Source organism: Taudactylus pleione, unplaced genomic scaffold, assembly GCF_031769625.1.
Source record: "Taudactylus pleione unplaced genomic scaffold, aTauple2 ptg000086l, whole genome shotgun sequence".
NCBI lineage: Eukaryota > Metazoa > Chordata > Amphibia > Anura > Myobatrachidae > Taudactylus > Taudactylus pleione.
The window spans coordinates 19,054,971-19,071,068 of record NW_028284488.1 but is presented as its reverse complement, the minus strand read 5'-3'; the positions used below and the strand labels follow the sequence as shown (position 1 = coordinate 19,071,068).

The following is a 16,098-nucleotide window of genomic DNA, read 5'->3' as shown; positions in this document are numbered from 1 at the left end:
AGCAAAGCTTTAACTGTTCGGTGCCCAGTCCACAACCACTGCCTACACCCCAAGGTCTCCCTGTGGACCCTATGGACTTCGAAGAAAGAGAGTTAACAATTTTTTTTTATCACTAAAATTGTTCCCACCTAGTAAAACTGCATACCTTCAAAACTGATTTTTTATTTATTTTTTCTGATAATCATCAGAAAGCTAAAAAAGCAAAAACAATACTCTCCCTTTGTAAAAACTGCCCAATAAGGAATTCTCCTTTCATAAGCCTGACTCTAATTTTCTTACTTATGTCAAGGGCCTCCTACTGAAATCTGCAGCCCCATAAAAAAAGAGAGGTTGTGTTTTATAATGTAAATTATTTTTAAGAGCCTTGTCACATATCTCACTCAATCTCCTCTACACTGTTTATTCTATAACTACTCAAGTTGTTTTGTTTTTATTTTGCCAGGAAACTCAGGAACTCTTTACAAGTCTGTACACCATGAAATGGTTTTTCCAGTGCTTCCTAGATCGGGTGAGAATATTATGAGAAAATGTTTATTTTTAATTTCCAAATCTTCTTTTAAAGAAAAGTTAGTTTTACCACCACACATGTATATTCAGGTGTGCAGGATATTGATTTCAAGGTGCCTACACACTGGACGATGTGCTGTATAAACGATATTGGTGAAAAATTTCCCTTGAACTTTCTATAGCGCAGGACAAACGATATTGGGTGTACACAGTGAAAGATATCTTTCAGTGAAGTCATCCTGCCACATCTCTGAACAGGCAATTCACGACGATATCGTCCAAATTGAACTGCGTGTACGGACGACCAAAGATATCGTTATCGGCCAGCGGGAGCACACATCATTGGTCATTCATTGCATACACACGGAACGATATAAACGATATATCGTTTAACGATATCATCCCGTGTGTATGCACCATTAAAGTTGCCTTTGAAAATAAACCCATTTTAAACTAAAATATGCTATATGCTGTGTTGTGACAGGTATTATAAACACTTAATCTGAAACAGCATAATAAAATAGCTTCAGTCATGCTCACTGTTTTTGTTTTTTTTTTTTTTTTTTTAGTAACACCATTTTGCCTGCCACCATTCATTAATTTTTTTAACAATGCCCCTACAACTCAAAGAATTATAATACAATCAAATATAAATTAAATTAGTAAAATGTGTGCATATATTTTACTTACATGGAAAAACAAATTTACTTTTGAGTGTAAGGGGACAAGAAATAAATTATGGAATAGAATCAGTTTATTTTTATTTATTTGGCAAAATACATAGGATAGACATTAAAACAAATTGTGGGGAGGAGGACGGGGGCAAGGATAGACAAACTCGCTAGTGGGAACAGACAGTGGTGAATTGCAGTGGTAGGCACCAGTTCTCAATGATTCTTTTCCCACCTTATAGCGAATCAAATAATATCAAATTTGTTAAAGGGGACAATGAGACGAGGTTAAAAGGCAAGGATAATGCTAGTGACTGAACAAGCTGGCCCTGCCAGAGAGCTTACATTCTAAAAGGAACATTTAAAGGCTGAACCGGGAAGGAGAAAAGTTTGAGGGAGTGACTGACTAAAGAGATAGGAGGAGGGTGGTTAGTCTCCAGTAAAAAGGTGTGTTTCTAGGGTGCATTTAAAGCTGGAGAAACTGTTAGAAAGTATGACTGAGTGAGGGCGTGAGTTCCAAAGGATCTTCAAAAGCTATATAAAATATGAGATAAAGGATAATAATGTCATCATGTTGGCATGTAATCATGGTTGGTATGAACTCTGAGCTTTCCCACCAGTGTCAGTGATGTTACTTTCACATGCATGAAGAGCTGCACCGAGTCCCTCTATATGGTGTGTGTGTCCCCTCTCATCTTTCACACCAAGGAGTTATTACTCTGAGGACTGCAGCATCTTCCATGGTGTGTGTTCCAGGACTGCACAGCCCCCCTACTCAAACTCCACCACTACCTCTCCAACCCGTTTACAGTTCCACTATGATAACTGAATGGTCCGAGGGGGCCCTCTAATCTGGCTTTACTAAGTCCCCTGTAGATCATGTGTAGCCCATGAGGTGGAACACATGTTTTGTCTAATAGAATCATGAGGATGTTTAGAAATAATAAATATATTTGAAGAATACATTTTAATTTTCTTTTCTTTTATCATGGATCTTATTACAGAAATAAGATGTATATCACTGAGGATCACATTAAAATATTCTGTAACATTTTAGCCAGTCAAAGTACTATCCAAAAATGTATTAGAATAGAATACATTCAATCCAATTCTACACCCATATTCAAGTGGTGCACTGTACCTCATACTTACCGACTTTCATGCCCCCTCCTCCGGTAGGTGGCAGCCAGGTTGGTAGAGAGGGGGAGTGATGGCCAAGAAAGTGGGAGGTGCAGGGAGCGTGACGGCAAAATTGCGTTATCGTGACCCCGTCCCCGCTGTACAGTGCTGAGAAATAGTGCATCACCACGAATCGCGTCAGTGGACTGCCCACTTGTGTTCTGTAAGTGGGCGACCGCAGGGGGGTTCGGGCGGATGGAGGACTTGACTGCTTTTATGGGTGGCCGGTAGCATCACCAGATATTTGGGAGGCTCCCGGCCATTTTGAACGAGTAGGCAAGTATGCCGTACCTACACTTCTCAAGATATCTCACACTGGGTATGTACATTTTTTGATGAGTGCAATTTATTAATTTATGATAGTTTAAACCAACATTCTCTAACTGACCATCAAACTGAGTTTTTGAATGATTTTTCCCTCACAACCCACCCATTATTTTTAAACCGGTATAGCAACAATCTAATACAGTAGATTGTGGCATATATGCATTATTATAATGCTAAGGATAATCTATATAATAAAAACAAGTGGTGATAAAAAAATTTGTGAATAATTATTAGGATTCGCACTATTGAGTAGTACCTCTAGCATCTGAACACCGGGAAGGTATCCCCACCTTCCTATAAGAATTGAAATTTAAAGTTTGGTGTCCGCGCTCTGGGGTGCTATTGTATTGTTAACTGTTGGTGAACTATAGAATGTATTCTTAATGTATCATATGAGAATAAGTTATGATTGATTAGTGATTTGTGTGCTTAGGATATGAGATCCTAATAACAAAGTCTTTATAATAAAGGTCCTGTCCAGATATTATTGGACTTTATGTCCTTTGCCCTTTACACCCATAACTCAAACAAACACACAAGGAGGTGCACTTGGTGGACCAGCAGGAGTACGTCGAGATCTGGGTAAGTCCCACATGCTACTTATCTTCTGCACTACAGTGCCCATCAGCACCTAATACTCTGTTTTGTTTTTGTGAACCCTTGAGGTGGAGTGGCTGTTTCCTGGTACAGAGACCAATTGGAGAGGGGAGAATACACCTGTAACACGCTATCTATTACACAAGAATTCTAATATCATCCACTATAACTTTGACTTACACACAGATGAACACACTGCCTAAAGTTATAGCCAACCAATATTTACTACCAGGATTGTTGTTTTAATAACTACCATCCTACAGCTTTCTACAGGTGGTTCACACCAGGACCTTTATTATAAGGACTTTGTTAGTAGGATCTCATATCCTAAGCACACAAATCACTAATCAATCATAACTTATTCTCATATGATACATTAAGAATACATTCTATAGTTCACCAACAGTTAACGATACAATAGCACCCCAGAGCGCGGACACCAACCTTTAAATTTCATTAAAAAAATTGTCATCACATTGCACGTCTTATCAATGTGTATGGTGCATGCTTCCAGGGGGAGGTGTCTGAGAGAAACAGATGCAGGCATGGTGGCAAGGGAGCGAGGGGGAAAAGAGCAAGAGAAGGAGAGAAAGAAGAAAAGGAATACTACTGCAATTGGAAAAAGGGAAAGAAAGAGGGAGAAATAGAAATATAGAGGTGGGAGGAGTGCAAGATGGGAAAAAAGGCTGGGGTCAAGAAAGAGGAGGAAAAAGATAACTCAAGCAGCAACTGGGACAATAGCTAGTATTCATAATAAACTTCATTTATAACAGACATGTAACATTTTCTACATATAAAACATTGGCAATGTTCAGTGCAAACATTACACACATCACTTAGATATTCTCTATTCTTTACAGTATTAATATACATGCACATGTATCTTGTCTTTGCAATTAGTTTCTTTTAAATGTATTCTTGTGAAACTTTGAGGTGCGTATCCACTTGCAGTCGTTTCTCATCCTGAATGATATGTCATTCAGTGTAGGCACCCTCCCTCATCCCCCGAACATGCCCAATTTGTCATTATCGGCAGATTGACCGGCATGTTCAGGCGATGATTGATGTCGGAAATGACCAGCGGGAGTGCGTATCGCTGGTAGTTTCCGACATTAAACTGCCTGATTTATGCACGATTAATGAGCAATTGAACGATTACGATGTCATAATCGTTCAATCGCTCTGTTTAATAGGCAAGTGGATACGTGGCTTAAGGAATACTTAGCAGTATGTAATGTTCTTTGTGTTTTGTAGACACCTTTCACCTTAAACCTGAGGATATGGGACATCTACATACTTGAAGGTGACAGAGTTCTTACTGCAATGTCCTATACAATTGTAAAACTGCATAAAAGTAAGCCATTTTTATTTTAAATATTGTTACGTATTGGTTTATACCTTGTAAATGGGATATCTGCACAAAATGATGCTTTTGTTCACGAATAAACTGCTAGATTCTAAGATCATTATTCTCCAGGTAACCATAGCTAGTCATGTACAGTACACCTCCCTTTATGCATCCTCTTAGATGATTACGACAATTTGCTGACTGCAGTCAGTCACTGCCAACAATAACAACCTGGGGAGGAGACCTCTGGCAACGAATAATGGCCTACAGATTTATAATCTATGGGCTCAATCCAATTACCCGCGAAGGGTGCGAGTTGCCATTGCAACAGTGTTAAAACAGCACTGCATCTCGAGCCCGACTTCCCATAATTTTGCTTGGAGCCCTATGGGACTGCAAGTACTGTTATGCAAATTTGGGCTGCCATCAAGTGCACCCGACTTTGCAATGACTCGCACCCGCAAGTACATTGTGTGTAATTGGATTGACCCCTATGGATTAGTGACACAGCTTCTGACACAGGCAATCCAGTATGTAGCAAATTTTGCTTCACCATCCCATCCTAGCTGCCTGGGACATGTTGAGTCTTACAGTAATTTCCATTATCTCCTCTTACCTATTAGCATTGAACGACCTGTGGCTGCATCACTATATTTGAGGGGATGAAGTCATTAGGTTGGCAATAACAATGTAGATACCACAATTTCGGGGCGGGGGGGTGTGGAACCATGAGTATAGGGGTACAGGGAAGAAGCAATGACTAGCTAATCATTTTATATAAGTAGTGTCAAAACGAGCAAAGAGAAATCTAAATAGAGCTCCCCTGTACAGAGCTTGGTCATCACAGCCTTGCCATTCACTCTGGTAATAGTAATAAATATGTCATAAATGTTTCTAAGAAGCAGGGGGAGGCTCCGCTTTATCCAAAGACTGAGCTGGTTACATATAGTACCACCAGCTAGGTGTGTGTGTGTGTGTGTATATGCTAACATAATTGCACAAGGGTTTTCTAATCATCCATTAGTCTTCTAACGCGCTTAGCAAACACAATGTACCATTAGTCTTCTAACGCGCTTAGCAAACACAATGTACCATTAGAACACTGGATGATGGTTGCTGGAAATGGGCCTCTATACACCTATGTAGATATTCCTTTACAAAAAAAACAGATGTTTGCAGCTAGTATAGTCATTTACCACATTAACAATGTATAGAGTGTATTTCTGATTAATTTAATGTTATCTTCATTAAAAAACAGTGCTTTTCTTTCAAAAATAAGGACATTTCTAAGTGACCCCAAACTTTTGAACGGTAGTGTATGTATATGTGTGTCTGTATGTATGTATATATGTAAAGAGCTGGATGTGGGACCTTGAATTATCATTTGCTATGGCAGTGCAGAAGTGCTGTACTGTGTTATGTGTAGAGGGTAAAACTTTCTCTACAATTATTGGTTTCCTTTTTTCAGATCCGTTCCTAAAGCATTTACATATAGCTTTGACAATGGTAATAGTAGCTCTTTTTTTTTATAAGAGACTATTTTTGTCATAGTGGACCTTTGTTTGCCAGGACTACTTTAAGCAGAGATAAAAGACAAAACAATTGCTCTATAGGGAACTGCAAACAGCAGAATAGAAAAAGAAACAGAACTATATCAACAGTGTTGTTAAATAAACCCTTAATGATAATGGAAATAGTAGGAAATAAGGGAATTTTAAGAATGCCTAGTTTGTAATGTTTACTTAAAATTGAAACTCCATAAGAATCAGATCCTTGCCTTAAGAGACCTTACAATTAAGTTTGGATAAATATTTATTATTAATTTACCTTTTAATGCAGTTTCTGTATACATTTGTTCCTCTTTAATGTATGTAGTTATGTGAACTGCTGCTATTCTTTCAGGAAACAAGTTATTGCGAGTGTGATATCTGTGCTGCTGTGGTGTTAAAAATTACCATTTCTAATAAAGTCAGAGAGAGTCAGCTGTGTGATATGTGTCAGGAACAAATGGTGATGGGCTCTCACTATTGAAATATGCATACACTTCTTATGTTGTATAAAGGGAGGTTACACACTACAAAATTGAAGCTTCAAGATGTGTTTATTCATGTTTCCCGGAGGGTGCAGTTCATTTTATCTTCCTGTAAAAAGCTAAATCTTATGGGCATTGCTTCACCACTAATAAGGGAAAGGAGGAATATTGATTATGACAGGTGCATGTGTGCACAATGCCATGAGCAATTTCCTTCAATAAAATGTGATACAAAACTCCACCATTGCCGTTTCATCAAAGAGCGTGAAATGCAGATTATAGAAATTATTTAATCAGAATACGTAAGCCATCTTTATGCAAAGCATTCAACTCTGCTACTAAAGATAATACTGTAATTTGACCCACAATACGGTCTGTAAATGTAATAACCCATCTTACATGATGAAAAGTGCTTCCCTTCATCATAGTTAAACAATCCATTTTTAATTAGTAGTATAAGATTCTGAGAAACAATTATGGGGTTGATGTATCAAGCCGTGGAGAAATTGCCCATAGCAACCAATCAGCTTTGAGGTTGCATGTATCAAGAACATTATAGGTAGAAGCTGATAGGTTGCTATGGGCAACTTCTCCACCTATTCACTGGCTTGATACATATCCCCCTTTATTTGCTATTGATTATGTGTGATTTTGATTACAAAGTTGTAACTGTATTTAGCATGCTATTGTTGTGGTGATGCCTTATCATTAGCTTATGTACCCATCACAGGCTTAGAATACTATGTGATCAGCCTTTTGCAAATTATTTTCCACATTTTGTAAAATTGGACTTTCCCAGTCCTGTATAATTGAATCCTTATATATGGTTAAAAGAGCTGACACAATTACACATAATTATCTCAAAGATACTCTTGTTTGATGAAATATGTAGACTTTTTAAAATTTATTTTTATCTATTATTGATTATACGTTTTGCATGTAGCAAAACCTGGCTCACCAAATGAGGAGAGCATAATGGCAACTCATGAGAATTTTTTCCCCCTCCATCCATGCAGTATTTAAGAGACTACCTTTATTTTGTCAATAAAACTGTAGCTACATCGGATGTCTGCTAAGGAGGCTATTGTTGCTATCTAGTGTATTATTCCTGTCCAGGCAGGGATTATGTGCAGTCACTACATAAGCATGAACTTTTTCCTAAATGCCATTTCAAGCAATTGCTGTATTATTGGTCAAATAAAAAGGACAGTTGTTTTAAATCTCAATAACACTCAGACGTGAGTACTTTCATGCAGTTTATTTGATGTGGCTCACGGTGTAAGGTTGTTTTTTTGTTTTGTTCTTAAATATACTTAAATGCTTTGTAACATCCATTATCTCTTAGGACTTGGTTTTAGACACTTTTGATTCAGAATTAGATTTACTCATTGCATGGCAAAAAAGTCACATATATACTGTATGTTGTTTAAGCAGTCTCTGCGTATGTTGGAGCAAAACCTGCATATCTGCATATTGAAGTGTGTCTGTTCTTTTCACACAGGGGAGAGTGTAAACTTTTAGACAAATAATAAGAGTTATGGTATAACATACCTTGAACTTTTTTATTTTTTTTTCGCGGTCCATAGGGTCCACAAGAATTACCTTGGGGTATGTGGTTGGAGTGATCCTGGCACTAAACCGTTACAGACTTTAGCTCCCAGGATTCACTGGGTCCTCCTCCATATATACCCTGCCCCTGGCTACAGTCAATCCGTTTGTAACCAAGCCCAAGGCAGGAGAAGAAAGGACAATGTACACCAGAAACACACACTCTAAGAAGAGGGAATCATTGAAATACAAAAGAAAAAAGATTACCCAATAACACCCAGGGGAGTTAGGGTGGGTGCCCTGTGTGGACCTTATGGACCTTGAAGAAAAAGAGTTAACAAAGGTATATTATACCATAACTCTTATTTTCTTTTTTGGGTTCCATAGGGTCCACAGGAATTGGGGATGTCCAAAAGCAGTTCCCTTAAGGGTGGGGACGCTCCTGAGCAGAAAAGGAGAATCCGGCACTCAAAGCAAGCATCCTGAGAGGCAATAGTATCACAGGCGTAAAACCTGAGAAAATTGTGGATGGAAGACCACATGGCTGCCTTGCACAATTGTTCAGCAAAGGCACCACGACGAAACGCCCAAGTTGGTCCCACAGATCGAGTAGAATGTGCTGTCACTATGTTTGGAACAGAAAGATCAGCTTGTGTGTAAGCTTGAGAAATTGTCATATGAAGCCATCTAGCCAGAGTCTGTTTGTTAGCTGGGTTAGCTGTGAAAGTGAGTTTGAATTCCTAAAGGAGTTGGTACGATCCATGTAGATACGGAGGGCGCATACAACATCCAGAGGAGCTTCACCTACAAAGAGGTCTGAAGACTGGAAGGCTTGAACCACAATTTTTTCATTTACCTGAAAACGGGATACCACCATAGAAAGGTAACCCACCCTGGCACGAAGAACAGCTCTATCCTGGTAAAAAATCAAAAAGGGGGAGCGACAAGAAAACGCTGCCAAATCAAAGGAGATAGCAAGAGGAAAAATGGTCTTCTCTGTCAACCACCTGAGGTCTACTGATTTCGGGGGTTCAAATGGGGGAGCCTGTAGAGACCTGAGAACCAAAGACAAATTCCAAAGAGCTACTGGAGGAACAAAGGGAGGCTCAGCCGTCAGAACACCCTGCAAAAATGTTCTAACATCAGGCAGAGGGGCGATCCTTCGCTGGAGCCAAACTGATAGTACAGATACCTGAACTCTCAGGGTGGCCATGTGGAGACCCAGGTCTAACCTAGCCTGGAGAAAAGCAAGCACTCGATAGAGCATAAAATCTGTAGGATCATATTTTATATGGAAACACTATTGAAAATACGAGTGCCAGATGTGGGCAGAGGAAGGCTTTCGTGCCCTAAGCATCATCTGAATTACAGAGCTAGTAAAGCCTTTGGCTCTTAAGATGGAAGACTCAAAAGCCATCAAAGACAGATGAAGAAGGTAGGGACCCTGTGCTAACAGGTCCGGCCTTAGAGGAAGAGGCCACGGAGTGTCTATGGAGAAACTTAAAGCCGGTGAACCAATGGCGTCTGGGCCAAGCAGAAGCTATCAGTATTACTGTGCCGCCCTCTTGCTTGAATTTCCTGATTACCATTGGGAGGAGGTAAATTGGTGCAAATTGGTATGCCAGATTGAAGTCCCATTTCACTGCCAGAGCGTCCATGAAGTCGACTGAGGGATCTCTGGTTTTGGACCCGTTCCTGGGGACCTTGTGGTTGTTACCTGAGGCCATGAGGTCTACTTCTGGTAGTCCACATTTGTCAATTAAGATCTGAAAGACATCCGGATGAAGAACCCATTCCCTGGTGTGTATATCCTGGTGACTTAGGAAATCCACTTCCCAGTTGAGGACTCCTGGAGTGAATACTGCTGAGATTGCTGGAAGATGACATTCTCCCCAGACCAGAATGTTTGTCACTTCCCCCATGGCTGCCAGACTTTGCGTGCCTCCCTGATGGTCGAGGTAGGCTACTGCCAACGCATTGTCAGACTGGATTTGGACCGGTCTGCCTTTTAGAACATCCTGTGCTTGAATGAGTGCTTTGTATACTGCACAAAGTTCCAGGATGTTTATGGACAGGTGACCCTCCCTGGTCGTCTATCTTCCCTGAAACGTATGACGACCTGTAACTGCGCCCCATCCGCGGAGGCTGGCATCCGTGGTGAGGAGCACCCCATCTGGTATCCAGAAGGGGTGACCCTTGTCCAGATGAGACGTTTGCAGCCACCATGAGAGGGAAAACCAAACTTCACGAAAGAGGACTAACGCCTGGGACCATATCAGATGATACTGCCCGTTCCACCGGGAGAGAATTCATTGTTACAGAGGCCTGGAATGGACCTGGGCATATTCCACCATGTCCATTGCTGAGTGAATGGATACCCCCTGATTGTGGAGCAATTTGCGCACCCACAATTGTAGAGCCGAAATCTTGTCCACTGGAATAAAGAGCCATTGTGCCAGGGATTCCAGCAGCGCACCCAGATGTACCATCTGCTGTGTTGGAGAAAGGGTAGACATTTTTCTAATTGATTATTCAGCTCTGCTCCTGTAGACAGGCAGTGGTCAGCTGGAGATGATGATGTAAAACCTCCGTAGACTGCCAATATCAGGAGGTTGTCCATGCATGGTAGTATCCTGACTCCTTCTGAGATGAGCAGTCCTGACTGCCATTATCTTGGCAACCACCCGAGGCGCTCTGGACAAACCAAGAGCAATGGTAATGTTGCTGACGAACAGCAAAACTCAGAAACCCTTGGTGGAATAGTGTATAGGTGCATGCAGATATGCATTTGGTATGTCCAGTGAACCATGAAATCCCCAGGTTCCATTGCCAGCATAATTGACCGTAGGGACTCCATACGGAACTTGGGCACATGGATGAACCTGTTGAGAGATTTCCGATTCAGAATAGAGCGCATTTAGCTTCTGAATCTAAACAAATCTGAGTAATAACTGATTCCTTGTTAGCCAAAGGAACCGGGATTATCACCCCTAAATTTAGCAAGGCATGTATGGTCTCCTAGAGGGAAAGGGCCTAGAAAGAATCTGATGGGGGAGTTGTGCAAACAACCTTCTGGGGAGTAACCCTTTAGGAAGGTGACGTGTAAGAATCCCCAGTAGGGAGGGGGATTTCCCACCTAATGCACTCTAACTATGGGAGAGGGCAAAAAGACACTAGTCCTTTTGGAATCTGGAACAGATTATCTGGCGTGTTCCATGCTTCCCCCATAAACTCAGTAAAATGTTCAGATTAAGGTAATCCATCCTAAATTACTTTCTGGTGTCTGAACACCAGGATTATTAGGCTTTGAGGAGACGGTACTTCATCTTCTATAATGAGGATTGAATTAACCACCCCTGCTAGATAGGAACATCCACTGATGAATGATGCTGCTCCTCTTCGAGATAGGCCTCCTAAAATGATATATCATAATCTGAAAGCAGGGTGGACTGAGAGGATGATGCAGTCCATTTATATGCTTAGACGCCTGTAACATCTGCAGATATGTAGATGCTAAAAGCCAGATTCTGAACTGAGTGGACATAACCCTCCATCCATGAAGGATGTATGGGAAGAGGAAGCATAGCAGGCTATAATCACTGTGGGAAATCTAAAGTGGGAGGCAGTGTGGGGACTGATAAGTGGTCCACTAACTGCATCATAACCTTAGACCAGGAGAACATTCAAGGTGACCCCTGAACAGGTGCTGGCGAGGTGGACTGTTGTGGTGTATAACAATCAACACACAGTCCCCCCCTGTGTGAAATCCTGAGAGGCCTACTGCACAGGATTTACATGAAACTAGCACTGGAAAACCAATCTCCTGTTTACCTTTGTCCTGAGACATGGGAAATATTTCCAAGTAACCTACAACAAGTGTAGCGATAACAATGCAATGTGACCCCCTTCACAGATAAGAATAAATGTGAAGTACTCTCTAACCCCTATACACCTGGTAGTTGGGGGCTAGGAAAAAACCAAAACCAAAACAAAACCTTTTTTTTTTTTTTTTTTTCAACAGCAGAGTTCGCATAAGTCACATAAATGGTATTAAAATCAACTATCTAAACACATAAGATTGGTAGGATCTACATGCATATACATATATTTGCAAATGGGCACTAAATCGCAGTCACATTGGTAGGATATAAGTGCAATGCATACAAATAGACTTATGCTGGGCATACACGGCAAGATAAAATGTCTGTCAGACCGACAGACATTTTATCTGGCCGGCTGCCAGCCGCAGATGTCCGCGGCATACACTGTATGGCCCGACATCCGCGCTCCGCCCCCGGGGGAGGAGACATTTCCCTGTTCCTTACCGGGTAAATATCGGATCGGACGGGCATGCTGGACAATCCAGCATGCCCGACCAAGCAATATTTAACCCTCGGTCGCCCCCCCCCCACGCTACAATTATCGCGGCGATCCGCCGATATCGGGCGGATCGTCCCGATAATTGCAGCGTGTATGGCCAGCATTACAAATTGGCACTGAATCAATTTATACAAGCAACAAAAGTTGGTAGGATTCCAGTGCTATATACCTTAGACCTAGGAGAAAGGTATACTCAGAGAGAGAGAGAGAGAGAGAGAGAGAGACCAAATCTTCCCTCAGCAAACACTCAGTTGCAGCTGAGCATCTCTAATTAATTAGGAGAGAGGGGGATGGGCAGCTCAGTCTTCACAAGCAAATGTGAAGTACAATTTAACCTTTACCCACCTGGTAGTTGAGGGTTAAATGGAGCAATAGCAGTGATAGTTATAACTGACAGTCAAATAAAACCTGTATGAACCCCTGTTTCTTTTTACGCTTAGCATATATAAGTATAAAGGTAACAATGCAATGTGACCACCTTCACAAATATCTAGTAAATGTGAAGTATACAGAAAACCCCCATACCCTGTCAGAGGGACGAGGAGAAATAGCAGCGATAGCTATAGCTGACAGAAAAAATAAAGGCAGTATAACACAACAGAACTAGCATAAGTCACATACAATGCATTTAAGCAATATATTTGCAATAGGCTTTTAGGCAACTACAAAAAGCACAAAAGCTTAGTAGGATATTGAGCTCTGTATAACCTGGCCACCAAAAGAGAGGTATACAGGGAGACTGACCAAACCACCTGAGATTCGCAGCTACAGTAGAGCACTTGAAAGTGGTCTCGGATACAATTCTGCCAACACCAGGATGTTAGAGCTGCACCCATTCACACCAATCTTAAGGAGAGTATTCTCTATTTCAGGGGTGGCCAAACTTGGTTCTCAATGACCTCTAACAGTTCATGTTTTCTGGGCCACCTGTGGATCTTTTAACTAATGAACACACATCTGCATTATATAGGAGATCTGAAAATCATCAACTGCTATTGTTCCTTGAGGACCATCCCTGAACTTTCTGATTTTAAGAGCCAAAAGCTTCAATAACACCTGGGTCACATAAGATTAGCCTTGGCACTTCCTGCGGAACATCTGTTTTATCTCCAAATCCTTGGCTTTCATCTCTGCTTGTTAAAACATTTTTATTATTTTATTTAGGCATTTGTTATAGTGTCCTACCCAGGTGAACCGTCCTTTACCAGCCCTCAGGTTTCCTTACCCACCCTAACTGAACTGAAGGGTTTTTGGTATAATTATCTTTAAAAAAATATATATATTTACCTTTTTCTGCTCCTGATAGCAGAAATTCCATGGCAACACAAGTACCTTATAAAAGAAAACATGCCTATGTTAGCATTTATTTTAACTCTATTTTTGGTAGCAAAAGGTGTTCATAGGTCAGTATAAGCTGAATAGGCATATTTGTGCATATTTACTAACTACCGTAACCTTTAGAGACTTTAATGCTCGTATGGCTCAGATGAAAAGGCTATAGCATGCATAGACTCTAATATATTAGTGTCTAGAGACCAAACCACTAATTATGGTAGCATCGGAAATGTGTAGTATCCTTGTTTAATGAGCAATAAGAGCAGCTCTCAAAATATTTTGGTGGACATGTATGAAAACAGTAGGCCAGAGAGTCATTGGTTTTCATTAAACTGTATTTATAAAATGACATAATGTGCTTTTTTTAAGCTACAGCACTTTTGGGGTAACACCTTTTTAGGTCAAACTTATGGTCACAGTCAACGGTTTATAACCTAGTGGTTTTGTCCGAAGGAGGTATATTTTTTTTGTACATAACCAGAGTTGTGCATAAGTGTTCCCTAACTTATGGGTGCTGTTACGAGTTGGGTACGGGATACCGGCAGTTAGAATCCCGATACAGGCATCCCGACAGGGTTAGGATACTGACACTTGTCGGTCAGTATCCTAACCCTCCCCTCTCCCTAACCCTAAACCTCCCTCCCTGGTGCCTAAACCTAACCTTCCCCCGCATCCTACTAAACCTAACCTACCCCCTAGTGTCTAAACCTAACCCTCCCCACTTAGTGCCTAACCCTCCCCCTAGTGCCAAACCTGTACCCCTCCCCCTAACGCCAGTACTTACTGTCGGGATGCCAGCGCCAGGATTTTGGCAGGTGTCGGGATTCCAGCACCCTCATCCCCACTGTCAGGATTGTGACCGGATCTCGCTTTTACTTTATATTTTTGTTAACACGAGTGCAGTGCAAAAGTGAAGATGGTTTCCACATGGAGTAATATACCTCCTTTATGTATATTATGTGCTATATTATTGGTGCACAAAGTGGTCTCTGTCAGTCAGTGTTTATTGCAATTTTAATTTTGCATCTGCTACATGATAAACTGTTGTTTCAAGCCCTCTTCAGCACCACTTGGATGCATTCACAATGTGTGTTGTAGAAGCTAGGATGCACCAACCATTGTTCATATGCTTTTGACAGAGCCAAACCTTTTTAATTAAGTTTTATCATTTAGCATAACTTTTTCAGTGTTATTCCTGGTTCATTTATTCATAAATAATTAAATGTTAATAATCCAAAGCCATAATGATGCTTTTATGGTTATTTGAGCTTATTAAGTAATGAAGTAATTTTCTTTTCATCTCTTTACCTGTGCTCTTTGTTATTATAGAAGTATAATGTGTGTAACCATGTTTTGTTTTTGTTTAGAATACTTAATGAAGCTGACTATGGAAGATCTAATTCAGTTCCTACAGGAAAGTCTAGCCAAGAATTTTGGCTATGAGGATGACTTTGTTATTGATCAACTCCAGCTTTCCATGACTGAGCTGAAGCGAGCAAAACTTGACCTCCCCCCACCAGGTGAGGAGCCTTTCTTGTTATTTCTTTTCTTGTTAACACCACAATCATTGTTATAAATTACACACTTATAATTTTTTTTTATACCCAAATTATATCTATTGAAATATCTCCCAAATGCAAGGAGGTTCTGTCTTTGAGTATATTGCTTTAGAACACTGATGTGCAATAGGTTGCACTATGAGGCTTCACCTGTGGCCCTCTACTATTATAGCTCGTAACACTTTTTTTAATCTGGATGCACACATGTTTGTAGCATTATTTATTTAGCTTAGAGTAGGTTGTTGGGGTGTTTAGTATCTGAATTGTTTTGTTCTAAAGTGTTGTTATGAGCATTTAAAATTAATATTGCCATTATACCGGCGTTAAACTGAAGGGAAACATACTGCAAACCAACACTAATACAGATGGACCACATTAAAGCCACAAAAGTGAGTTTACAGATGTGTCCACATACACCTATTCTCCATGCGCTACAAGTCGTGCCACAAATAACGCAGGAGCACGTGTGCCTCGCTAGCACCGGGCGTCTTTCGTGCGATGTTTAACCATCAAATACGTCTTATTCACACAGTGATGCAAATATCTAGCACAAGCAACTTCTGCTGATTAAGATAATATACAGCATGCCTATGTTCTCTGTGCATCTGCGGTTGT

General features: G+C 40.7%; 1 protein-coding gene across 2 annotated transcripts in view; it reads left to right on the top strand.

Moving 5' to 3' along the window:
- The window catches only part of USP6NL (USP6 N-terminal like), a 241,838-nt gene that overhangs the window by 198,229 nt on the left and 27,511 nt on the right, over positions 1 to 16,098 (top strand). For both annotated transcript variants that reach the window (XM_088468752.1, XM_088468751.1), the window contains exons 11-13: positions 443 to 508; positions 4,536 to 4,635; positions 15,292 to 15,444. In XM_088468752.1, the coding sequence (XP_088324878.1) occupies positions 443 to 508; positions 4,536 to 4,635; positions 15,292 to 15,444 (319 nt within the window). The remainder of the gene's footprint in view (positions 1 to 442; positions 509 to 4,535; positions 4,636 to 15,291; positions 15,445 to 16,098) is intronic.